Source organism: Podarcis melisellensis, assembly GCF_964234715.1.
Source record: "Podarcis melisellensis genome assembly, chromosome: 11".
NCBI lineage: Eukaryota > Metazoa > Chordata > Lepidosauria > Squamata > Lacertidae > Podarcis > Podarcis melisellensis.
Genome location: NC_138543.1, coordinates 47,004,126 through 47,030,273, shown reverse-complemented (window position 1 = coordinate 47,030,273; position 26,148 = coordinate 47,004,126). Strand labels below are relative to the sequence as shown.

General features: G+C 45.2%; 1 protein-coding gene and 1 long non-coding RNA gene across 4 annotated transcripts in view; one reads left to right on the top strand and one right to left on the bottom strand.

The window, feature by feature from the left end:
* The window catches only part of LOC309380249, a 38,223-nt gene extending 33,257 nt beyond the window's left edge, over window positions 1–4,966 (bottom strand). The window contains exon 1 of the long non-coding RNA XR_014172769.1: window positions 4,863–4,966. This is a non-coding gene — a long non-coding RNA (uncharacterized lncRNA). The remainder of the gene's footprint in view (window positions 1–4,862) is intronic.
* The window catches only part of RAI14 (retinoic acid induced 14), a 94,013-nt gene continuing 72,783 nt past the window's right edge, over window positions 4,919–26,148 (top strand). For 2 of the 3 annotated variants that reach the window (XM_081929636.1, XM_081929634.1), the window contains exons 1-2: window positions 4,931–5,168; window positions 16,760–16,838. In XM_081929636.1, the coding sequence (XP_081785762.1) occupies window positions 16,803–16,838 (36 nt within the window). In that variant the 5' untranslated portion in view covers window positions 4,931–5,168; window positions 16,760–16,802. Of the gene's footprint in view, window positions 5,169–16,759; window positions 16,839–26,148 lie in introns of all 3 variants that reach the window. The other variant, XM_081929635.1, reaches the window with a different exon arrangement.

Here is a 26,148-nt window from a genome sequence, read left to right as displayed (position 1 = left end):
AATGGGCACTGCCAGTGGGGACCACCGTGATGAAAAGAAGAAGTGGGTGCCACTGAGAGCATCTTGCTTAAAACCGGAAGGCAGAACTGGACAACCATAAAGGCAATGTGGAAGAACCCTTGGTTTTCATCTGTCTCTAAAAGGATTCCCCAATAATCCCCTCCCATGCTCTCAAATCCTGTGATTTTCAAAAATAAAATAAACTTACCCCCTCCCCTTTTTACTTTTGTAGGTGTTTTGCCAACCAAGACTGACCTGGTTCTTATTCTGATTGCAGAACTAGGCTTATTAGTTATTCCTTTATTCCTTTCTTTGTTGTTTCTAACTCCCGGTTTTCCTTTTTTGGCCAGATAGCAAGAAACAAATCGCAGCCCGTCCTCGAAAATGTTTGCAAAAGAGGGCAGGATCTTGCACAACGTCTCTGCTTCGTTGTTTAATCCTAAACTCTCTTGCTGGACTGGTCGTTCAGGAATTATTATTTTAAACCAGAGATGAATGGCTTGTCTTGCTAATCCTTACCTATTGTTCTTCTTCAAGAAACCTGCAAGAGAAAGTTTACTTACAGGCCTGATGGTTTACTCTCACCCCCACTTTGGTTCCATTGTTGCTGTGCACTTATCGCAAATGATTTTTGTGTTGTTCCTGGCATTAACATCATTACTCACATGATACAGGCATGAGTGCTTGCCTCAAGTGCTCTGCAACAAAGGAGTTTCAGAGCGTTTCTCAATTTTGTATGGGCTATTACAAATCTCATGCTTCTTAGGACCTGGTGGAGTTACACAGTATTACTCAGAGCCTACAGCCAAAGAATTGTGCAGATGTGAAACTTAGTCCTACCGCCACCCACTGCTTCTCGACCTTTTCTCCTTCCTCTGGATTGTATGTCACAGTTTTGCAGTGACAGCAGGAACCACAACAGGCAAAATCCCCGTCAGGATCTCAAATCTAGATGGAGCAGCTCTCTGACCACTACCTCCTGAGCTTCCTCCATTGCCTGCTCATTTCCTTCCTCTCATAAAAAGCAGCTCCTTTTGATGGACCTTCTGCAAAGCTTTGCCCCAGGAGCTGTTTTCTCCTTGGCTTCTCACTTATTCAGCTATGTGCCTTCCCTTTACTTTATCTCCTCGGTTTCCTGCTTTACTTGAACCTCCTACTTTGTCCCACTTCCTTCAGACTCCATTTTGTTTTCAAACCAGTCTCCTCAGGAGAAAACCCCTCACCCTCCCACTGAACTTAAGCACTGAGAACTTCCTTGAGAGTCATGGGCGTAGCCAGACCGGGGCAGGGGGGCATCTGCCCCCCCATCAAATAAAACAACAGACATACTTAACTAATTGACCAATCACGTCGGTTCTGTTCCCCCAACAAAAGTCCTGGCTACGCCCATGTTGAGAGTCCACTCTCTCTCCTTTCATGCCAGAGTTTCCTCTGCTCTGTACCTCAGCTTCCTTTTCCACCAATCTTTCCTTCACATTTCTTTATTTTTGACCCATTTCTTTCCATTACCTAACCTGTACCCTTCAGGCACTTTGCCTCTGGGCAGCTCACTGTCCCTTAGCTAAATTGTGGGATGCCTTTACAGTCATTGGTCTACCCTGTAAATAATATTTGTGATTTCAACCCAATCCAAACTGGCAACTTTTCCTTACTTCACAGAAATCAGACTGCAAACTGCAAACTGAGCAACTGAACGTTCTGAACCATTCCAACAGCGCAATATATAAATTTAGGACTCCAGTATGTGCTGCTCTGGTTCTCTGGCCACATGACCCGGAAGCTGTACGCCGGCTCCCCCAGAGTCGGTCAAGACTGGACCTAATGGTCAGGGGTCCCTTTACCTTTACCTATATGGGAAAAAGAGAAATTAGCATAATCCTTCAATATCAATCAGTGGTTTCCCTTTTGTATTTTGAGTAGCATTTTGTTTGCTGCATGGTTGCAGTCAGGACTGTGGGAGCTAAAAATAACCCTAGGATTCTGCACCAAGGTGACTCAAATTCTGCAACTGGTGGAATTTATGCAAATTAAGTGTTTTGATACATTTGACTATTTTGCATAATTTGCAGCATGGTTACTCAAGAAGTATGTTCCATTAATTTCAGCGGCGATTCCTCCTAAAGAGGTATGCATAGGATTGCAGCTCATGCCTGCTTTGGGGACAGGGAAAGAGGTTCATGGATGGCGCTGAACTCCAACCCCTGAAAAAATGCTGCTGGGGCGCCTCTGGCTTCGAACATCTCCCAAGGAATTTTACAAGCTATTTCTCGTGCACTGTCTTTGCTGCCCAAACTGGGAGAAATAAATTGTTTTTGTGTGTTCGTTGTTCTTTTAAAAAGCCAAGTTCTGTCACTGGATTCTGCACCCAGTAACCAAATTGTGTGCATTTCTGTCCCCGTGCAAAATTGCAGCCTACAGCACAGAGCCTGCTTGCAGCAGCGCTGAAAAAAATAGAGGGTGGGTGGTTCTCAGATGTTTAATATGAATGTAACACACCTGTTTATAGAAGGTGAGGAAGTGAAAACACTGCATCCTAATGAACAGGGGAAACGAAGGCTAAACTATACAGGACTTTGGAGATCCATAATTGAATCTCCTGTGTCTTTCCATTTCTTTTAACAGCAGACTGGGGGGATATGTTTCTAGGAGAAATATGGTCTATATAGAACCTCAGTGCTCAGAGAGAGTATGCCAAAGGATAACAGTTTCTAGGAAGAGAGGATTGTAGGCTTTTGTGTTTAGCTTCTTGTGGGCTTGAGCAAAAGGTTGCTGTGTAATATACAGAGTGATTGTGTAAGTACGTGCACTTCCCCTAATACTGGAGTGTGGTCACTGTAGTACAGTGATTGTGGTTACTCTGATCACCACATGGTTGTCTGGAGGAAGTTCTCACTGATTAGACCATCGAATGCTTTTCTCGGCAAGCACACGATACAAATGGCAGATTGGGAAGATATCTAGGCACGTCCCGTGGGAGACACTTGAGGGCTTGCGGAGTAAGCAGTCGATGAGTCCAGCGTTTCCATAACGAAATGTTAAAAATAAAGGATTTGTCAGAGCTGTGGTTTCTAAAGTGAGGAGGAGCATGCAGTGAGTCTATTGGGATATCATAGTACATCTGTCAGTTGCTTTTCTGTGGAACATAACTTGGTATTTGCAGTTCCTGCAGAAGAGACTTGTTGGAAGTTATAGCCAGCAGTAGGTCTTTGTAGTGCACACAGTTGATGGGGGGCTTAATACAGAAATTGACGGGCAGGGCAGGGTGAAACTCTGTAAGACAACTGCTGTTGCGAGGTGAGTTGCCTTTCCATGGGATATGATGTGGAGCAGTGGATTTGGTTGTCTGTGTATATTTATAAATAAACGCAACTATTCCAGAATGCCAGTTAGATCCCAGGGACCGGCTTCCAAACGAAACCCAAACTAGGTAAGCGCTGCGTCCCTCGATTTTCTCACGGCTTGGGAGAAGAGCATGTTGGAACCTGACCATCTGGGATGTAACAAAGGTTCCCTTGCCTGGAAGCCTCTAAGCTTCCTCTTTCAACCTGGTTTACAAAAAGGAAAACTATTCCTGTTCTGCTTAGGTGGAAGCAAGTCGCACTTTGATGTTCCACATCCCACAAAAGTGTGCATAACGCTGCCGCCTTATAGTCCAATCCTGTGCTCTGGAATCTATAATGATGAAGGGTAGTTGTGTGGGGGTGTTTCGCAGTGCTCTAATTAGAAGTCACATTGATTCTGTTGGACTTGCATATAAATGTGTGTAGGATTGTGGCCCTGTACCCACACCATATATTTACAGAACATGACTTCCTCCCAGAGAATCCTGGCAACTGAAGTTTGTTAAGGGTACAGTGGTACCTCGGGTTACATACACTTCAGGTTACAGACTCCGCTAACCCAGAAATAGTACCTCGGGTAAAGAACTTTGCTTCAGGATGAGAACAGAAATCGTGCAGCAGCAGCGGGAGGCCCCATTAGCTAAAGTGGTGCTTCAGGTTAAGAACAGTTTCAGGTTAAGAACGGACCTCCAGAATTAATTAAGTACTTAACCCGAGGTACCACTGTACTGGGACTTGTAGTTCTGTGAGGGTGAACTACAGCTCCCAGGAATCTTTGGGGGGAAGCTATGTGATTTAAGTGTACTGTGAGGGTGTGACTTAAGTGTGCACAGGATCACAACCTTACAAGTACAATGCAAACAAACCTCAAACCTCTTGTCAACTATGGAACATACCGCTCGTCTGTTGTTCCAAATAAAACAAAACACATCACCTCAATGGCATCGCAAGCTTCTCTGAGCCTGATCCTAAGCATGTGTACTCAGAAGTAAGCCCTGTTGATTTAAATGGGAATTACTACCAAATAAGGGGCTTATATTGCCAAGTGATCCTAAGAATGTTTGCTTGGAAGCCAGTCCCAGTAAGTGGAGAATCCTGCCAGGTAATTGTGCATGGGATTATCCCTGTGCAACCCAACTCTTGTCCCTATTTACTCAGGCGGATCTTACTCCCAAGCAACAATACAACTATAATCTTATAGCTTCCCGCGGATTTAATATTTATTTACCCATATTTATTTTCAACACATATTTTCCTTTTTTTTTTTACTCTGGAGTAAATAGTTCTTCTGGAGGGCACTGCAACGGAAGGTGAAAAACCCTAAGCTGCGGCGATATAACACCCATAGAGCCCCCAATCCTGCTCGGCGAGTCTACTCGGAGGTAAAGCCCCGCGAGCCTCCGCCTCCAGGGGCGCTAGAGAGCAACCACGCGAGGCCGGGAGCCGCGCAAGCTGAACGCGCGGTTATTGGCTGAGGGGGGGGAGAGAGGCGGGGAGAAGAACCCTTCCCACGTGACCCACCTCCAGAATGTTGGGTTCTTGCCCCAGAGCCGGCGCCGCGAGTCGATCCCTCGAGGCTGGGCAGCAGCAGCAGCAACATAAGCGGCGGCGCCTTCATTTGCAGCGTTCACGTGGGCGCGTGGTGATGTAATCCCTCCTCCTCCGCCCGCCCCGTCGTGGCGCTTGCAACGCCGCGGAGCCGCTCTCTCCGTTGTTTCTCGAGGTGGGGGCAAAAAGGCAACTTTTGTTTCTTGAGCCGGTTCTGCTCTCCCAGCCGGTGCGCGCGCCCGCCAGCCAGCTAGCCGGGCAGAGGGGAGCCTCCATGGGGTGAGTGCAGCGTGCGCGCCCGGCTCGAACTTTTCTCCTGCTCGTCCCCTCACGTCTCTGCTCCTTTGGGAAGGCGCCCTTCCCAGGCGAACCCCTCGGTGTCTCCCCCCGCTTCGAGGTTGCCTCGGTGTCTCCCCCCCCTCTCGCCTCCCCTCCTTGCGCCTTTCCTCCTTTTGTTGCGCGGAGCCCGGTCGCGGCAGCTCGGCTGGGGGGCACCAAGGACGGAGGAGGGAGACGGGGGCGCTATGAATGGGAGCATTGTCTCGCCCTCCCTTCAGGAAAGGTTTGGGGTGGAAAGCGAGCGGGGGGGGGAGTTTCGGGGTGCGTTTCAACGGGGAGGGGGGTTCCCCTTGGGTCTGCTTCAAGGGAATGAGAGAGAGTAACAGAGAGGATAAGCGGTACCTCTGGAGAAGGGTCCGGGAATGGGAAGTGCCGCGCGGGGGGCTCCCTTCAGCTCGTTTCCTTGCAGTTTGGGGTCCCTGAAGTTTATACGGGCTTGTTTGGAGGATAGAGAAGCCGATTACACGCCCACGAAGTGATTGCTGGAAGGGCGGGGGTCGCTTTTATAGGTGCTCCTTTTCTTTCTCTCCTTAGGATTCAAATCAGCTTTTGGTTTCTGTTGTATGGTAGATGGGAGGCTTCTTTTTTTTCCTTTGAGAAAAAGTTCCTCCGGGGGGGGGGAAAGATGGGAAATGACACCTTCTGTCCCAAGAAGGAAAAGAGAGCTTTTCTCTCTCTCTTTCTTTCTTTCTTTCTTTCTTTCTTTCTTTCTTTCTTTCTTTCTTTCTTTCTTTCTTTCTTTTCCCCACAAGCAGACAACACATAGCTGTTCCCTCCAGTGCGTTTTCCTTCCAAAGACCGCCTCAGTGCAACCTTTAGGGGGGTGACCTCTTCGCTCCTCTCCCCCTCCATCCCATAAGTGCTCATTGCTGTGGTCTAGACCCACCAGGGCTTTGGAAAGTTGACAGCTCCACAGCTTACCTCTGAGTCATAATCACTGGGTAAGCTGAAAAGGCTAAAGAAATCAAAATCTTTGGGTTTCCCTCCTGCTGGCAAGGTATCCTCAAAGCAGGATTTTATTTAATTTATTTTTTGAGAGTGGAAGAAAAGATCCCATTGGAGGGATATGCTCAGGGTAAGCTGGTGGGTTTTTCACACCTCCTAAGGGGATTTATCCCTTTCAAGGTACTTATGCTTAAATTTCTAATGGGGTGAGCTTGTTTGTGGTGGGTTTTTTTAAAAAGGGAGATTTTACCCATGTGTACCAGTTCCACACTGATGAGTTGTGAGCATAATTTACTGGATAATAATAAGGTTCTACATATGAAATGAAGGGAACCATTAACATCGATGAAAATCTACCCTTGTACTCAAGCTCACAACGTGCTGTGGGCTGTGCCAGTAAGGTGTGAGAATCTATTTCCGTCTTTACTTGCCTGGTGGGAAATGTTAAAAAAATGACATTCTTGGATAAAGAAGTACAAAAGTAGTTTTTTCTCTTTCAGGGTTGTATTTATAAACTGGCAACACCTGCAACTTTTGATTACAGGATGGCTTTTCCCTAGTTAATCGTGGTTAGCCTGCAATCTTTCAGATGTTGAGAATCATACAATTGTAGAGTTGGAAGGGGCCAAGAGGGTCATCTAGTCTAGTCCCCCTTCACTGCCCAAGATGCATGAAGTTAAACCCATGAATTTGAGATTAAGATTCTCATGCTCTACTGACTGAGCTATATGGTGGACACCAGCTCCACCATCCTTGGCCTTTGGTCAAGCTGGTTAGGGCTGATGAGAGTTGAAATCCACCAACATATGGAGGGCCACAGGTTCCCCTTCCTGCAACAGGTTACATATGAAGTTGTTGGAGTACTGGTCTAATTAGCCAAGTACTGGTAGTGGCTCTCAAAGATTTCAGAAGAGACATTCCCAACTTTACCTAGAGAAGCCAAGGATTCAACCTGTGACCTTCTGCTTGCAAAACAGATGCTCTGCCACTGAGTTATGGCCCTTCCTGTGCATTAAAGGTAAAGGGACCCCTGACCATTAGGTCCAGTCGTGACCGACTCTGGGGTTGCGGCGCTCATCTCACTTTATTGGCCGAGGGTGCCGGTGTACAGCTTCCGGGTCATGTGGACAGCATGACTAAGCCGCTTCTCGTAAACCAGAGCAGCGCATGGAAACGCCGGAGTGGTACCTATTTATCTACTTGCACTTTGACGTGCTTTCAAACTGCTAGGTTGGCAGGAGCAGGGACCGAGCAACGGGAGCTCACCCCGTCATGGGGATTCCAACCGCGGGCCTTCTGATTGGCAAGTCCTAGGCTCTGTGGTTTAACCCACAGCGCCACCTGTGTCCCTCCTGTGCATTAGAATAGATTTATTCCAAAGGTGGCATCACTTGATCAAGATTTGAGTGTCACCAGTGAAAGTTTGGGGGGATTTGTTGCAGGTTGTAACCCAAATTAACCATTGCATTGTGGGCTGTTATGATTGGAGGGGTAGGAGTCTCATTTTACGCATTGTGTTAAGTAAACCTGGATTTGCACCCAGTATGGTGAGGCCAATTGCACTCAGACATTATAACACAGATATTTTCAGAAACCTTTTTATCATTTTCTCGCACTATATTTTTCCAAGTGTACACCTAAGCATGTAATGTATAAAAAGGCCCATTAAGTAATTCCATGTGGAACTTATCCTGTAGATGTTGAATCCAAAGGTTACTGTGGTATCTGAGAACTTCATGATCTGAGTCTAGCTGTACATTTTGTATTGTTTGTTAAATAAAAACTTAGTGTTTGCTGCCTTCATATGTAAGCATAACCTATCTTCTTCCATTACTTTAAAATGAGCATGCTTGCATAGCTATATTCCCTATAAGTATGGCAGCACCATGTAAATGCATCCATCAGAAGGTGCAAGATAAAGCACTTGCTGCCTTCTGGCTGCTAGAACCCATTGAAAGTGCATATAAGATTTTGCACAGACAGCCAGATTCTTGATGATTGGTGGAATACAAAGGAACAAGGACGCTTGATTGGATGGCTTTCAACCATCCTTTCACCTTGCACTTTGGTGCTGAGCCAGATATTGTACTTCATGGTTGGCAAATGTAGCACTTTAAAATGACAGTGAGGCTAAAAGGGAGTAGTACATTTGCAAGAATATTGTGAATGGAGCAAGGCTTCTAATAGCTATCATTGATCTTGGATTAACCATATGCCAGACAAAATAGGTCCTTGTAACTTCTGATGTGTGTGTAAAGTTTATTTCTGGTAGGGAGAAACTGTTGCAATTCACCCATATTTCCTTTCCACTTGCCATATTGGTGCTCAGGCCACTGCTTATTATCGAAATGCTTTTCTAAATGGATACATTTTAAAAAGCAAACTTCAATGGAGTACTAGTACAAACTGTTGCTAAATGCAGTGTACTGATTTACTGACATACTTGCTATTAAGATACACAATTTTGAACAGGTGTGGGGACATCTTTTCACTTTGAGGGCTGTCACTCAGGGCAGTGGGCTAGGCATACACCTCTCGCTTTGCTCCATCCAAACAAACAAGAAGTGTTAGCAGAATTCAAGAACGTTTTTTTAACTCTGCAAAAACACCTGGAGTGCCCAGTAGGGCCAGTGGGCGTGGTGACCTGGGGAGAGGGCTGCATTTGACCTCTGGGCCTGAACTTCCCCAGCCTTCTTTTAGAATAATGTAAAAAGACGGATAGTAAGGATGCAGCCTGCTAAGTAGTGAATCCTCCGTTCTGGGACTGCTTCCAATCACTGACAAAGCTATCAGTTGCTACGAAAGAGACGCAGGGGTTTCATGCACTAGAGAGAGTTAAAATAGCTGGATCCCCCGCCTTGGAAATGTTAATTTGGTTCTGGTACATCATCCTTCAGGCATACTTGTGATTCAATAGTCAAGGTGAAACCTGTGGTTCATTATGATAGCTAATTGGCTCCATGAAAGCTGTGTGAGGCAGGGGCTGTGGCATTTGAATGATACAGATAATTTGATTTGCTCAGCTTGAGCCTATACATTAGGGGCCTGTGGGCTAGATGTGGCCCCTTGACTCCTGCTTCAGTTAGGTTTGCAGAAATGCCTCCTATTTATTGCTAATTTTCAGCCTTTCTTCCCCTTGGCAAGCTGGGTTGCAAGACTCGGTGATGGATCTTAAGCATCTGTGTCCAAGGTGAGAATTGTGGTCTTCAAGAGGGATGGAGAGAGGCATGAACTCCCAACTCCCATCAGACCTGGCTGGCATAGCTGATGGGCAGGAAGGATGGAGTTCCTTCAGCAACATCTGCAGGACCACAGGTTCCCCATCCATGGACTGCAGGATACCTAAAAAAGAAAAAAGTAGTCTTGCTTTCTACTGCCCCAGAAGACAGGACTAGCTCTAATGAGCTTAGCAGGCAGGAGAGCCGATTTCAGAGGTTTCCAAGGAGTCTGGACAGTTATTATTTATAATAATTTCATTTCTATACAACTTTATACTTTAAAAAAATCTCAAAGTAGTTTGCAACCCATTAAAACATCAAAGAAAACAAATTCAAGCTTTAAAGAAAAATATTTCAGATCCTTCTTGAAGTGACATATTGTTCTCCCATATTTATCTACCTACCGGTACTTAATCTATAGAGCTGTCCCATAGCAGAAGTGCTCTAGGGAGCTGGTGTGGTGGTTAGAGTGTTGAACTAGGACCTGGGAGATCAGGGTTCGAATCCCCACTCAGTCATGAAGCTCACTGGGTGACCTTGGGTCAGTCACAGCCTCTTAACCCACCTCACAGGGTCGTTGTGGGGATTAAGTGAGGAGGGGGGTGGACCAAAGGGTGGGATATAAATGCAATTCTGCTTACCTGTTCAAGAAAGGTGGAGGGGCCAGCCAGATGGCAAAGTCAATCACTAGCCTGGCATCTAGAGATCTCCATGTGGTCACAATTGGACCCACGCCAGTGGCAAAACACTCCTGGCGCCTGGGGGATTTTGAACATTGTCTGAAATAACAAACCCAAATAAAGTAGATAATCATTTAATAGTACAAAGTGGAAAGCACATGGCTGAGAAAAAGCAGCAACGTCTACCTTCCTCCCTTAGGTATTGTGCAGTCTTAAGGTGAAAATGAGCAATGGTTGACTATAAAGTATACTTTATAGGTTTTGGTTGAATGTTTCTTCTTTCGTTTGACTGGAGGGTGGCTGTGTGATGGATTGGACAAGGCTGGATATTCAGGTTGTCAGTAGAGTAATCTCAAGCAGTGCAAGAGTGAGCCTGTGGCTAATTGATGGAGCGGCCCAGTCTGTCAGCAGAACTTATATCTGAAGATAAAAACTGGGTTAGTGGCTCAGAAAAAGAGTTAACGTTTTATGAAGCTAAAGGAGAAGCTGTGCTGGAGGGGAAGGCAGATCTCTGGAAGAATTCTTACTCTGACCTTTTGCAAGGGGGATAGTTGGCTTTTCCTTGTGTTAACTGAGTGAGTTGACTCTCTCTTTGGAAAAAGTTTTCCTCCCCATTGGTGACACAGAAAATTGATGCAGGTGGTGTGCCACCCGCTCCACTAAGTTAAGGAAGCAAATAAGCACTCATTGTTGAATGCATTGTCTAGAATTGGAATTTCAAATATATTATAGTACTTCCAAAAGGTGGCTTTCATAAACTAGCCAGCATGATAAACCTGCTTGTGAAGGGAACTAGAAGAGGACAGAGATCCTACCAGCCCCTTGAGATGGGTCATGCAGTGCCTGCAAAGGGCTTGCATCATGTGTCTGGCAGGCCCTTTCCAAAATGGTTGTGTGGATCTTCCCTGAAGGAACTGACAGTGTCACCTCTGACCATTAGACCTGCTGTCTGGAGCTGATGGGAATTGTAATCCAGCAGTTCCTGTAGGAATATATGAAAGCTGCCTTGTTGTTGTTTAGTCATTTAGTTGTGTCCGACTCTTCGTGACCCCATGGACCAGAGCACGCCAGGCACTCCTGTCTTCCACTGCCTCCCAGTTTGGTCAAACTCATGCTGGTAGCTTCGAGAACACTGTCCAACCACCTCGTCCTCTGTCGTCCCCTTCTCCTTGTGCCCTCCATCTTTCCCAACATCAGGGTCTTTTCCAGGGAGTCTTCTCATGAGGTGGCCAAAGTATTGGAGCCTCAGCTTCATGATCTGTCCTTATAGCTGCCTTATACCAGATCAAACCACAGTGTTACCTAGCGTAGCATTGTCTAAACTGTGAATGCCAGCGGCTCTCCAGTAGATCTGGAGGGCTCTGGTTTCCCCACCCATAGGAGCCAGTTGTGAAGATCCTCTGTTTTATGCTAGTTTAAATTAATAAGAAATGTGAGCAAATTAATCTCTATAGCTAGAATACAGTATGAGCCCTGTTGTACACAGTGGCTTGTCTCCGGTGTGGCGCTACATACCGTGTCCCAACAGTGCAAGGATTTCTACTTGTGCAGTAAAGCGCCACCCACTCATGTCCCTTAAATCTGTTCTGGGCCCCCAACCCTTTGGAGCAGATTTGGTGAGGGCATGGGGTGCCTGAGGAGAGGGGAGGTAATGTTCTGTTGCACAAGCGGTGTGCCGACTGAACGTATTAGTTGTCTCCCACCCATTGTACAAAGGAGTGTGCCCAGGCCACCTGAAGCTGTCACCACAGAACACTTCTAAAATGATTACAGTCGATCCCATCAACTGTTTGGCAGGGAAGAGGCACCCCTTCTCCTTCTCTGCAGTGATGATGTGCCTGTGTCACTACCTGCCACATGAGAGGGTACAGTTGTACATGCAGTATTCATTCCCACCCAGTTGGATATACATATGGAAATTTGTGAAAGTACTTTCCTAAACAGAATAAGAGCAACTGCTGTGTGCTGTAACCTCTGTGGACACACTACATTTGTTCCTGGGCATTTGGTTAGGTGTATCTTTTAAACATTGCTCCGCTTCACCCCATCCTATACCCAGTAACTACCTGGTTTAATGAGGCTTCACTATAGTTCATTTTAGGGTTGCTTCTTTGCGGAGGCTTCTGTTAACAACCATCTTAGGACATTGATCTGCTAAGGCAGAGCTTTCCTAACTGTATGTCATGACATGTTAGTGTTGGCTGCAGTGCGTAGGTGTGTCGCGTGAACGTTCAGCACACTCCTTCCAGGATTGGAAAGCAGTTAGTTTAACCTCTGGTTTGCTAGTAAAACTGAATTACTGTGTTGTGAAATGATGTAGAACTAAATTACTGTGTCACGAAATGATGCATGTCTAAAATGTGTGTCACCAACATGAAAAGTTTGGAAAGCTCTGTGCTAAGGGAGGATTCAAACCCTTGTACATTTCTTGTCTACCGGACTTTTCTTTGAAGAAAAAGCATGACAGTCATGTGCTTGTTAGTTTTGCATACAAATCTGTTCCACTGCAGAATGGAGTTTATGCTTTTTTCCTAGAGGGAAGTGTATTCCATGCTTTTTTCTTTTTTTAAAAAAGCGCAATGTGTTTTAGTTGCCTTTGGTAGGAGAATTTAGTGTGGTTTTGGTGCATTTTTTAAAACTGAAGCAAACAACAAAACTGTTGTTTTGATTTTGTTGTGAGAGGGTCAATGGATTTCTGTACATAATACTGCATTTACTCATTTCCTCTGAAGTTGCATGTGCTTTATTAAATTGACCAAAGTGTAATGATGTTGGTGTTGACCTTCTTTTCAGTCTGCAGAAGTACCTCTTGATTAATTGCTGTAGCTATTCCTGTGTTTTGTAGTTCTTTGAACATTCAGGATTATTTCATTTTCTTTGGCAAATGTGGATTTGCCCTGGTTCTGCAAGGCTTAATACACTGATCTGATCTCTCTCTCTCTTAATACTGGCAGAATTGAATTCTTTAGGAGCATATCTCACTAATGCATACACAGAGAGCTGTCCATTATTGTCTGTCTTCTAGAGCTGGAAGATCATGGGAATAATGAAGCACTCATTCTAACCGTGAATGTTTTTGTTGTCTCTGCATTAGGAGGATAACAGGAAAATGTCCAGGTCATATCTGTATTCTTGAGCTTGGGAATCCAACCCTCTTCTATTTGACTAACAAAATCCGCAGTTTATGACTAGCAGTTCACATGCAGTGTAAGGGCTTTTTTTGGGGCTACTTTCCACCCTTAGGAATGAATGGAAACCATTCATTTATATGGGAGGCAGCAAATTGACGCCCTTGAGGAAGACCACAGGAGGAAGGGCTAACCCTGTTCCTAGTGATCTTGAGCTATGAAAAGCAAGGTAGCTCTTGGTGCTGCATGCTGGGTTCAGTTTCTTGGTCATGCCAGAGCAGTAGGAGCCAAAGGCAGCCAGTGCAGAGTCAGTTTTTCTTTCAAGAGGGAAAAGAACTAGAAACTTACAAATCATGGAACTGTGGAGTTGGGAGGGACTCCAAGGGTCATCTTAATTCCAATTCCCTGCAGTGCAGAAATCTCAATCTGCAGTCCCCCATCCAATTTGAAACCATACTGGATCCTGCTTAGCTTTACCACAGCAATACAGGTGACTCTTGCAGTACGTTTCCGAGCGCAATTCAAAGTGTTGACCTTTAAAGCCCTAAACTGCCTCGGCCCAGTATACCTGAAGGAGCATCTCCACCCCCATTGTTCTGCCCAGACACTGAGGTCTAGCACGAAGGGCCTTCTGGCGGTTCCCTCATTGCAAGAAGCTAAGCTACAGGGAACCAGGCAGAGGGCCTTCTTGGTAGTGGCACCAGCCCTGTGGAACGCCCTCCCACCAGATGTCAAAGAGATAAACAACTACCTGACATTTAGAAGACATCTGAAGGCAGCCCTGTTTAGGGAAGTTTTTAATGTATGACATTTTAATGTATTTTTAATCTTTGTTGGAAGCCGCCCAGAATGGCTCAGGAGGCCCAGCCAGATGGGCGGGGTACAAATAATAAATTACTATTATTACTACTATTTATCCATCCACAACAGGGGTGGGGAATGTTTTTCAGCCTGAAGGCTGCTTTCCCTCCTGGATAACGTTTTGGGGGCTGCATGCTGCTGATGGGTGTGGCCAGGGGCAAATGTAGGTGCGGACAGGATGTGACTCTTTCCTTTTGGTTACATTCCAGTCAGGGAAAAGGCAGAGTTACCAACATCATAGACGTATCTCTGTCCTCCTTCCCATGCAGGCAAGCAGGAGGCATTATTGCAGCACACCTTTCGGGCATGTACTCAAGGAGGGCACAGAGCCAGAGCCAGTGAGGGGTGTGGACTTGGGAGGGTCTTGGGGTAGTGGTGGATAGACAGCCCTGGAGAGCAACATTTGCTCCCTATTTACAAATTCACAATTTGGTCAAGCCACATTAGTCTTCAAAGCAGCACATCTTCCTCCCCAAAGCATCATGACACTCTTGAAACATTTCAGGGCTGCTTTTATTTCATTTTATTTTTCATTTGCCCCAAGGAGAAAGTCTGTGAAGGTTGTGGGGACCACCCTCCATTTTGTATCTAGATCTCTCTGGTCCTAGCCACTGCACCACATTGACTTCCTGCCAGTAGCTCCAAAACTCTCCAGAGCTTTCTGCATTAGGTGCCCTGCTTTCCCTACGTGGGTTGGAGTCTGATAGAAATGGCTCGGGGGGTGGTGTCCAAAGTTAGCGCTTGTCCTTGCAAGCCCCCTTTGCATGCTGAACACTTAACATGAACACCAGAAAAGGGCTCGTGGTTTCTCCCTCTTGGTCTTGTCACTTTGCATATTCAGCAACAGGACATCCCAAGTGTAGAGGAAATCCAGTTATGTACAGTACATGCATGTGTAAACCATTCCTGAGAATTCAGCATGCATCCAGTCTCCAGTCTTTTACCCCCCACCCCACCCTCACTCCCAGCTTTCATATTTTTAAGTTTCTTTCTCCTTTTAGAGGCTCCTTTAAAGAAGCAGCAGCGCAAGAAGTCTACTGGGTTTTTAGTTTCACTGAATTATCCTTGTTAGCTTTGCTGTTCATGAATAAGGGGTTTCTTTGCCAAGTGGCACTTGACTGGTACTGGTGTGTTTAACTTAATGTGGCGTTTTATTTTTGATGGTGGAACGGGAATAACCTCTCAGCAAAGGCATGTGCAAGGTTGCACAATGCACTCCTTTATTCTTTTGTCTTGGAGGTTTACACTTAAATGCAACTTCTGTGGGGTTTGTGTGTGTGTGTATTTCTGACTCTGCAATGATGCTGTCTTTCCGGCAGTGTAACTACTTAAGGATGACTCAGCAGACTTGGGCATCCCTTAGTTTCTGAAGACCTGCACAGGTGTTTCTTATGCTACATGTTTTGGATCAGGGCTAGGGGACCTGGAGGCCCCGCTCCTCCCTGCACCCCATGCTGTTGCCTGGCTGTAATGTGTCCTGTTCAGCAATAATGCTTTCCTGGATAGAGAGAGATGTGTGTGTATAAACCTCTGAATTTTGTATGGCTGGAATGTACCCCACTGTACAAAAGTAAGAGTCGCACCTGTTGCTTTCACCACAGCCATCACTGGTTTGCAGCCCTGGGAAGAGTCACATTTTAACTGTAGGTGTGAACACCTGTGTCATGCACATCAAAGAGCTTAGGTTGGCCTCAGTTCTCCAGTCAATCATTGGGGGCTGTTTGTCCCCTTATTAGGCAGTACTGTAATTCTTTTTATTTTAATGGGCAACAACTCATGTCTTTTTTCCATTCTCACCCCCCTTCCCCACATCTAAGTTCACAGTGGTTCCTTGGTATCCGTTGTATAAAATTCAATCTGCAACTGAAATTGGCAAGTTGTGCAAACATTGGAGATTGCTGTTTCTGACCACTTGTATGGCGTCAGTGAATGGCAAGATAATCTTGTGTAGTGTCACAGTACTGCACGACATTTCTGTGGCTCCCACTGCCCTCCCAGGCAGTGTCTTCTAAATGTCAGGTAGTCGTTTATCTCTTTGACATCTAATGGGAGGGCATTCCACAGGGCAGGCGCCACTACCAGGAAGGCTCTCTACCTGGTTCCCTGTATCTTAGCTTCTTGCAGTGAGGGAACCGCCAGAAGGCCCTTGGCGCTGGACCTCAGTGTCTGGGCAGAACAATGGGGGTGGAGACGCTCCTTCAGGTATACTTATTTTTCTGCCTGTTATAGCAATTGAAATTCCACAGAATTCAAATTGTAATAAGAACTAAAAGAAGTAACAAAAAAATACAATTCAGAATCGATATGACTATTCAGTGCAATGGATACGCATATCCCAACTTGAACCACAGATCCACAGACGCATAGCAGACTACCTGACTGAAGCTTATGGAGCACTGGCGGTTCACAGTTTGGGAAACCTCTCTTCCTTTCAGTTTTCAGAAGTGCTTTCCTTGCAATCTAAGGATCAGGGCTGCAAGTGCCTGGGGAACGGATTGCAAAGGTGTTCTTGGTGCTCTTCTGTACTTACTATGCCCACCAGTGCTACTTAATAGGGGGATTTCACAGATATTTATGAGACAGCATCTTTTGTTCAGAATCTACCCATATGCTGCAGTTTAAAGAGTGTGTTGCTGATGCCTGCTGCATGTATATGGAACGTATAATGGAACTTATTTTCCTCTCTCCTTTTTGTTTAGGTGTTGAAGACGCATAAGGTTTAGAACTTTGAATGGAATAAGCATGAAGAGCTTGAAAGCAAAGTTTAGGAAGAGCGATGTAAGTATTCGGCAGCTCACTGTGGCTGACTCATATTAGTTTGTCTGTATTGTGGAAGCATTCCTTCAGTCCCACCTTGATAAAGCCGTTAAGTTAATGAACTACGAGGGCGGAAATGCTACATTGTGAAATGTAGCAGGAGAGAACCGTAGGACTCAGAATTGTTTCTGTTCTTGCGTGGTGTTTACTGAGTCACTTTAACATAATATGTACATAATGTTATTTGTATGCTGCCTTTCTGCAGTTCTGATGATGCTCAAGGCAGCTTGCCCCATGGAAAATATGGAGGAAATACATAACAAAAGCAGTCATAAACAACAAATGAAACATTAAAAATACATACTTGTACTCTGTCATGCACCCATGCACACTGATGACACCACAGAAATAAATACACACACTGCAGGTTTTGAAGAAATGTTTCTGTATAAACTATTAGGATAGTTTATAATAACAGTAGCAGCAACCTATTAATATCAGTGTGTGTGTGTGTGTGTGTGTGTGTGTATATATATATATATATGCAGGTTTTGGTGTCCTCGGGTGTCTTCCCGTGTAAAAGTTGGGGTGTCTAGGCGACGTTTCGACGAGGTCTCACTCGTCATCTTCAGGCTGGTGCTTTCGGCTTCTTGTTACTGGAACAGAGCAGGATCTCAGTGTTTGAGTTCCTATAAATACTGTTGAGGGGGTGTGGTGTATAGCCTCCAATGTTCTGGGCAGAGAGGAAGTTCCCAGGCTAGTGTGCCTTTTCTTCTTTTGTTCCTTAATTACTTGAGTGATATCCTGAGTACCACTTAGGTGGGTCATTAGGTGTGGATTAGTTGCTAAAGTCTTTGTGTCTTGACCTCTTGAACTTTGTGAAGAGTTTTTCTGAGAAGATGGCTGTACTGCACTTAGTTGTGCTCTGGCTTGGCTTCGTGTATAGGGGCGAGCTGTGGTTTTGTGGCCTGTGTCAGCCAGATCTGTGTAGGGATTGCAGGGGGGTGCAGCATCCGGAGGTGCCACCATGGTTTGGCTACTGGATGGTGTCTGTAATTTATCTGTGGAGAGGGTCTGGGTTTGGGTCTGGTGTGGTTGATTGGTGATGGCGTTCTGTGTGCCTCTGGATCTGGTGTCAGTTTTTGTGGGGAGGGCTAATTTCCAGATGTCTGGCAAGCGGGATGTGTCGTCACGCTTGTTCATGTTGTGAGGGTGTTTCTCTATCTCGATGGCTTCCATGATTATTCTCTTGTGGTGATGTTCCATGTTAAAGAGCAATTTGGAATCTGCAAAATTAATTTCGTGTCCTGTTTCTTTCATGTGTTGGAAAAGAGAGGAAGTTTTTTCTTCTTTTTTGACGGCATTCTTGTGTTCTGCGATACGTGCATTTATTCGTCTGTTTGTTTGTCCAATGTACGTGGCTGGGCAGACTTTGCAGGGTATTTCATAGACCCCTTGGTTTTCCAACTGGATTTTATCCTTGGGGTTTCTGAGGATATTGGCTATTTTTTGGTTGGTGCAAAAGGCTGTTTTGATATTGTGTTTATGGAGGATTTTGCTAATTTTATCTGTAGTGCCCTTGATATAAGGAAGGAGGGCCATGCCATTGTTTTCTTCTGTGTCTTGGTTTTTGGGGGGTGTTTCTTTTTGGATTAGCTTCGTAACCCTGTTTTGCTGGTATCCATTGGCAATTAACACATTTGAGAGATTCTGTAACTCAGTTGTCAAGTGGTCTTTGTCAGCCAGGCGTTTGGTTCTGGAGATGAGAGTCTTGGCTACGGAGTTTATTTGTGCCGGGTGGTGGTGTGATTGTGCATGTAAGTAGCGGTTGGTGTGTGTTTTTTTCCGGTAGATAGTGTGTCCTAGGGAGCCATCAGGTTTTTTGTAGATTAGGACGTCAAGGAAGGGAAGTTGGTTGTTGGCTTCTGTTTCCATAGTGAATTGTATTTTGGGGTGTAGGCTGTTGAGATGTGTGAGGAAGCTATCCAGTTTTTCCTTCCCGTGTGGCCAACACGGGAAAGAAACAGGACACGAAATTAATTTTGCAGATTCCAAATTGCTCTTTAACATGGAACATCACCACAAGAGAATAATCATGGAAGCCATCGAGATAGAGAAACACCCTCACAACATGAACAAGCGTGACGACACATCCCGCTTGCCAGACATCTGGAAATTAGCCCTCCCCACAAAAACTGACACCAGATCCAGAGGCACACAGAACGCCATCACCAATCAACCACACCAGACCCAAACCCAGACCCTCTCCACAGATAAATTACAGACACCATCCAGTAGCCAAACCATGGTGGCACCTCCGGATGCTGCACCCCCCTGCAATCCCTACACAGATCTGGCTGACACAGGCCACAAAACCACAGCTCGCCCCTATACACGAAGCCAAGCCAGAGCACAACTAAGTGCAGTACAGCCATCTTCTCAGAAAAACTCTTCACAAAGTTCAAGAGGTCAAGACACAAAGACTTTAGCAACTAATCCACACCTAATGACCCACCTAAGTGGTACTCAGGATATCACTCAAGAAATCACTCAAGATATCCCTCAAGTAATTAAGGAACAAAAGAAGAAAAGGCACACTAGCCTGGGAACTTCCTCTCTGCCCAGAACATTGGAGGCTATACACCACACCCCCTCAACAGTATTTATAGGAACTCAAACACTGAGATCCTGCTCTGTTCCAGTAACAAGAAGCCGAAAGCACCAGCCTGAAGATGACGAGTGAGACCTCGTCGAAACGTCGCCTAGACACCCCAACTTTTACACGGGAAGACACCCGAGGACACCAAAACCTGCATTCCTGTACCCGTGAAAATCTACGAAAGCAAATATATATATATATAAAGCATATATATATATATATATATATTTGCTTTCGTAGATTTTCACGGGTACAGGAATGCAGGTTTTGGTGTCCTCGGGTGTCTTCCCGTGTAAAAGTTGGGGTGTCTAGGCGACGTTTCGACGAGGTCTCACTTTTGTGGCTGACACAGGCCACAAAACCACAGCTCGCCCCTATACACGAAGCCAAGCCAGAGCACAACTAAGTGCAGTACAGCCATCTTCTCAGAAAAACTCTTCACAAAGTTCAAGAGGTCAAGACACAAAGACTTTAGCAACTAATCCACACCTAATGACCCACCTAAGTGGTACTCAGGATATCACTCAAGAAATCACTCAAGATATCCCTCAAGTAATTAAGGAACAAAAGAAGAAAAGGCACACTAGCCTGGGAACTTCCTCTCTGCCCAGAACATTGGAGGCTATACACCACACCCCCTCAACAGTATTTATAGGAACTCAAACACTGAGATCCTGCTCTGTTCCAGTAACAAGAAGCCGAAAGCACCAGCCTGAAGATGACGAGTGAGACCTCGTCGAAACGTCGCCTAGACACCCCAACTTTTACACGGGAAGACACCCGAGGACACCAAAACCTGCATATATATATATATATATATATATATATAAATATCTTTGGTTGGTTCAGCTTTTCCTTCCACTTCTTGACTTTAATGATTAGAGAGACTAGGGAAAGGCCATTTCACACGCAAGTCTTTTTCAGATGTACACTTGACAAGGGACCTCTTGCAGACAATTATTGCTTGTTGATGGGTGAATCTATATGAAGCTTGCATTTGCCACATTCTCCTTTGGATGAAACGATGTCTGAACGATGTTAAGCCAGTATTGCATGAACCATTTTGGGGATTAATTGCACCCTGCTAGGGTAGTTTCTGTGCAATGGTGCTTGGTTGCTATATGTGTGTTTCATCCTTTCAGGGAATATAACCTGGGATGGAATTAAGGAAGGGACAAAATGTGTTCTATGTGTAAAGGATTGGATAGAAGTGACATGATGGGAGGATTTGTGGCTTTTCTTTTCTTTTTTTTCAAATGGATAAGAAGATTGAAGCTGATTTTCCCTGGCATTATTCTGCTCACTCTAGTATTTCTCAGTGGTTTTTACCTGCTCAGCAAAATTTTAAGATTAAGCCTATCCTTTACTTAACTGGTTTGACGTCATTCCAGGAAAGAGAAAAGTAGTATGATGTAGGCTTCATTCAAAGAGCTTTTTGATTTACTGGAGTGCTATCTAATTAAACAGGTCTCAACAGCAAGTCGAAACCCTTATATGTGTGTGTATTACATGTACTTGGAGCCAATCTAACCCTGCTTTTTTTTTTTAATAGAAAAAGCTCACACTTCAGAGCTTTATAATGATGGGTAATTAGCTATCATTGATTTTTTTTTTTATGTTTTAAAATTTCTCCCTACTCTTAGAACGATGCCTATAGCAAATATCTTCGGCTACCTTCAGCTAACTCCGCTGCTTCAGAGCATCTGTGGAACGATTGCCATGATTCAGTTGCTATAAAGCCTCATGTTGGGTTTTGTAATAAGCTTGTTAATTCAAACCCCCCTAAGCTACTTCTGGGAAATGGATTTACAGACTCAACGGCTGGGGTGCTGCTACGTCTTTGCGGCGATCACAAGGGCTGAAATGTGCTTGTGGCTTAATAGGCATAAGCACTCTGTTATTATTTCTTAAAGTTGTGTACTGTCCTTTATCCGAAGACCACAGGGTGGTTCTGAGCTAGATGGACCAGTGGTCTGACTCAGTATCAGGCAGCTTTTTGTAAAAAGTCCGTAATGCTACTATGTCAGATGGAGTTTGTGCATTGCTTGATTCTGCCTTTGTAGGTCCAATGGCCGTTCTGGAGGAAGATGGTCAGATCCACAAAAATAGCTTGACTTGCTGGTAGCCAACGGCACCTGTCTGAATGTCTCTCTTCAGGCATGCATGCCTTCAGCTCAGTGTTGAACCAGGGACACATGCAGTATGTCTTCTCAGATAGCCTAGTGGTCCTTTGAGGGTAGAAGAGAGAGTGAGTGAGCGGTCTCTGTACATGGGCCTGCTGTCTTGCAGTATAATTTGCCGCTCACCTGGTAGCAGCTACAGAGGTGTGCTAGCATAATACAGATATGTATTGCTGAGTGCATTGCTGATTTGGCAAGATGCAGCCATATGTTCAGTCCTCATCAGTAGTTTCACACTCTAGGTACCAGCTGCTCACACTGCCTTTTTAATGAAGCAGCAGACTGCTTGTTTGATATGGAGCAGTTCATCGGGTGAAAACAACAATGGCAGCTAATTTTACTTGCACGTTCTTGTGGGAGCTTCTACCTTCCACTATGGCTCTCAAGCATCTTAGAGCCCCAAGGTTCTCTTGCCTTCAGAAAATCCCTGCTCAGCTTGGACCGATCACACTCTCTCACCAACCCCTCAGGGTTGTCGTGAGGTAAAAGGAGGAGGAAAGAAGCATGTACGCTGCCTTGAACACCTTGGAGGAGAGGTGAGATACAAATGCAATAAATAATAAATGTTGGCCAAGCCTCAGGCCTGTGAAGTATTGGCAGAGGGGAACAGCAAGGTTTGCAGAGCAGCTCAGTGAAGAATCTTTGCACTGATTGACAATGGGTGGGGAATGGAAAAGGGGACAGGAGGGTGAATGGAATATTGTGGAGGGGGGCATGTTTGGCTGACTGGAACAGGAGCACTGCACATTGCGACATTTTGTTGCAGGTCCCACTAGTTATGCTTATAAAACCCTTAAGAAAAGCAAGCAAGGCCCAATTCACACAATCCTTGAGTGAACCACATCTTTTCTGTCTGCTCTGGCAGTCTGAATCCATGCGGCTGTTGTTGGTACACACTGCTGCATCACAAGCAGGGATTCAGGTGCCATTGCTTCAGTAAATAAATAAATCAAGCAAGCTCAATCCAGTTGAGGTTGGGTAGGGAGGGCGAAGAAGCCTCTGCCCCCTTGCTGAATTTCAAAATCTTGAGCTGAAAAATACAGTGATCCTGCCTCCTTGTTTCTGATCCTTTTCACGTTGCTTTCCAATGGCGAGTTCTACAACTCCAGTTCACCACTGTATTCTTTTGCAGGAGAAACACCGATTCGGAATCTGAAAATGGCAAAAGTGCCTTGAGAGGGCCTTGCTTACTCATCACCGCTTTAACAATTACCACTGTGGGCAATGAATGAAAAATGTCAGCCCTGTGCTAGTAACATGCAGAGGGGTGGGTGTTCTTTGGCGGAGGCAATATTGCTTAGAATATCTGGAATACTGTATACAGAATACTGAAATACTTAGAATATCTGGAATACTGTAGTCGGAAGCATCGCTAAAATGTCCTGCCAAAAGTGTGGCAACCCTAGTCTTGGTTCAATCTATGGCAGGGGTAGCGAACATGGTGCCCTGCAGCTGTTGTACTAAAACACCCACCATCTCTGATCATTGACCATGCTGGGTTGTTGAGAGTTGGAGTCCAATGACATTGGCACTGCACTGGGCACCCCTGGCATGATCACTGTCATCCACATGGAGGGAAACTTGTTGTGTTGAAAAAAAAACACCCATTACACTCGGCTCCAAGAGAATTAGCTAATAAAATGGCACACTCTGCTTAACAGATGGAAGCTCTGTTTCTGCAAAGTAATTTTTTTAATGACCACTTTTTAACTGATGGGTAGTAGAAGGAAGAAAAACATTCTTTGTCATGTAGGCGAAACAAATGCTTTTGCTCTCTCCAGGCTTAACTTGTAAGTAGGAGTCTGAAGGACAGCTTGCTCTGATCTTATCGACACCTCTTATAAAAGACTTCCTTTTAATCCAACCAGGATAAATTCCATTGTTTTTGTTTACAGGAGGTTGGGCTTGATTTATTAAAATAGCTCCTGGCCTTAAGGATCCTCATTCCATGGAGTCAAGCTAAATTTGTACTCCTAGAATAGAGAACAGAAGGGACTAGAGGAGGCTGGCTGTGTCTGTCCTGAAACAAAGCCTGTAGAAACTCTATTGTCCGTGAAGGCAAAATGGGATTGAAAGCAATTCACTAATCAGTTGATTCAAGTCAGGTTAAGGCACGGTTATTTTAAAACTTGTTCATGCAGAGTAATTAAAAAGTACAGCATACAATTCTCAGATTGGCCCTCCCAAGGATGGGCTTGTGTCTTTAGCAACACATTTTTTTCCTTTAAGTGTTTTTTTTCTTCTAAATTGCATAGTTGTCTCCCTGCTGTGTTACATATCTTTAAGGTATCTAACACAGATATATTTAAGGTATCTTAACACAGCAGGGAAAAGGGACGCGGGTGGCACCGTGGGTTAAACCACTGAGCCTAGGACTTGCCGATCAGAAGGTCGGCGGTTCGAATCCCTGCAACGGGGTGAGCTCCCGTTGATTGGTCCCTGCTCCTACCAACCTAGCAGTTCGAAAGCACGTCAAAGTGCAAGTAGATAAATAGGTACCGCTCTGGCGGGAAGGTAAACGGTGTTTCCATGCACTGCTCTGTTTCACCAGAAGCACTGCTTATGCCAAGTTAGACCATTGCTCCATTTAGCTCATTATTGCCCACACAGACAGGCAGCAGTTCTTTGTGGGCATACACTGGTCTGTCTCTCCCCTGGAGATACTGGGTATTATTGTTGTTATTTATTAAACTTATATACCACCTTCCATCCAAAGATCACAGGGCATTTTGCAGTATGAAGTTGTTGGACTTCAACTCCCAGAAGCCCCAACCAGTGGTCAAGGATGATGGAAATTGTAGTCCAGAAACATCTGGAAAATTGATTGAACCAAGGACCTCCTGCATACAGATAACATGCTCTACCACTAGATCTTGCTTCAGTGCTGGCAATGGGGTGGAGTCCTCTACACCTGAGGGTAGCAGGGTAGCTTAGGGGGCACCTGGGGTTGCTGGCTTAGGAGTCTGAAAATGGTTGTGGGCTTCTGGAGGGATCAAGGGGCTGCTGCTGCCTTGAGGTGGCTGTCCTGTCCTGCCCAATGGTAGGAGTGGCCCTGCTGAAAGAACACAAGTCCTGATGAATCTGACCAAAGCTCCATGTAGACCAGCCTCTCCCACTGGCAGCTGAAAGCTTCTGGGAAGCCCATAAATAAGGGTTGCAGACCATAGTTGCTCCCCAAACAATTGGTGTAGAGTTGGAAGGGACCACAAGGATCATCTAGTCCAACACCCTGCGACACAGGAATCGTTTGCCCAAGGTGAGTCTTGAACCCACAACCCTGATATTAAGTTCTGTCTCTGAACCTAGAGGGTTATTTTTGTCATTGTTTATTAACTTCTACAAAAATAATAATCTCAAAGCTACTGATAAACCTCCCTGTTATTCAGTTGTCCAATCCTCCTTAGAAGCCATCTGAATTTGTAGCTTTCACCACACCCTGCAGCAGCAAAATCCGCAAACAGATGTTTCTTATATTTGTCCTGAATTTATTCTTTTAATTAGGTGGTAATACTGTTGCTGCCAGGTGCCAGTAGCAAACCTCCATCGAGGGTTGTTCATCCTGCTTTGCTTGTGTGCTTCCTAGGACAGCAGGGCTGGCCATTGCTGGCACACAGTGCTGAGGTCAGAGATAGGCAACATGGTAGCCGGCAGACTTACAACTCCTGTTCTCTCAGATTAATGGCCATGTTGGCTGGGGCTGACGGGAGCTGCAGTCCAGAGCATCTGTCTGGTACCACATTTACTATCCTTCAACTAGATAAACCCTTGGGTTGGTCCATCATAGGCTCTTTTCAAAGCAGTCTAGCATGGATGTAGTCATGCTTTACGTACGTTGAAGTCATTGGACTTGAGTACACGAAATTCTGTGCTGGACCATGGGCTATTTCTGTGCTCTTTCTTTATCTTTTCCCATTTCCTTACATCCATCCCATTCTCTCCTCTCCTCAACATTTATAACAGTCTTCCCCTAACCCAGTGCTCGCTAGATGTTGTTGGGCCACAGTTCCCATCATCCCTGTCTATTGACCATACTGGCTGGAGCTGATGAGAGTTGGAGTCCTAAACTCCTTGGGTCAGGGGCCTGCCCCTTTCTTATTTTGCATGGTGAATTGGCCTGTACATTGATGTAAGCTGCAGAAATGAGCTATAATTACATTAATAGCCAGAGGTCTTCTTATGAGGGATACTGTACACAGTTCTGTGTTCCTATTTTGGACAGACTGCTGCCTACCACAACCATCCCTACCACTACCTGTGATTGTGCGATTGTCAGCAGTCCATGCAAGACAGAGATCGAGATCTCTTTCCCGTTTGGGAGTTTCAAATGCTAAATAAACATATTGAATCCCTGAAAGTGCCAGGATTTTGTTTTGCTTTTTTGTGCTGTTATATGACTTCCCCACCCCCCAAGTTTTGTAGGTCTCTTGAGAAAAATGTCTGGTTTTCATTCTGAGTCGTATTTAGCCTTTGCTGGGGTTTTTTTGAGGCAACT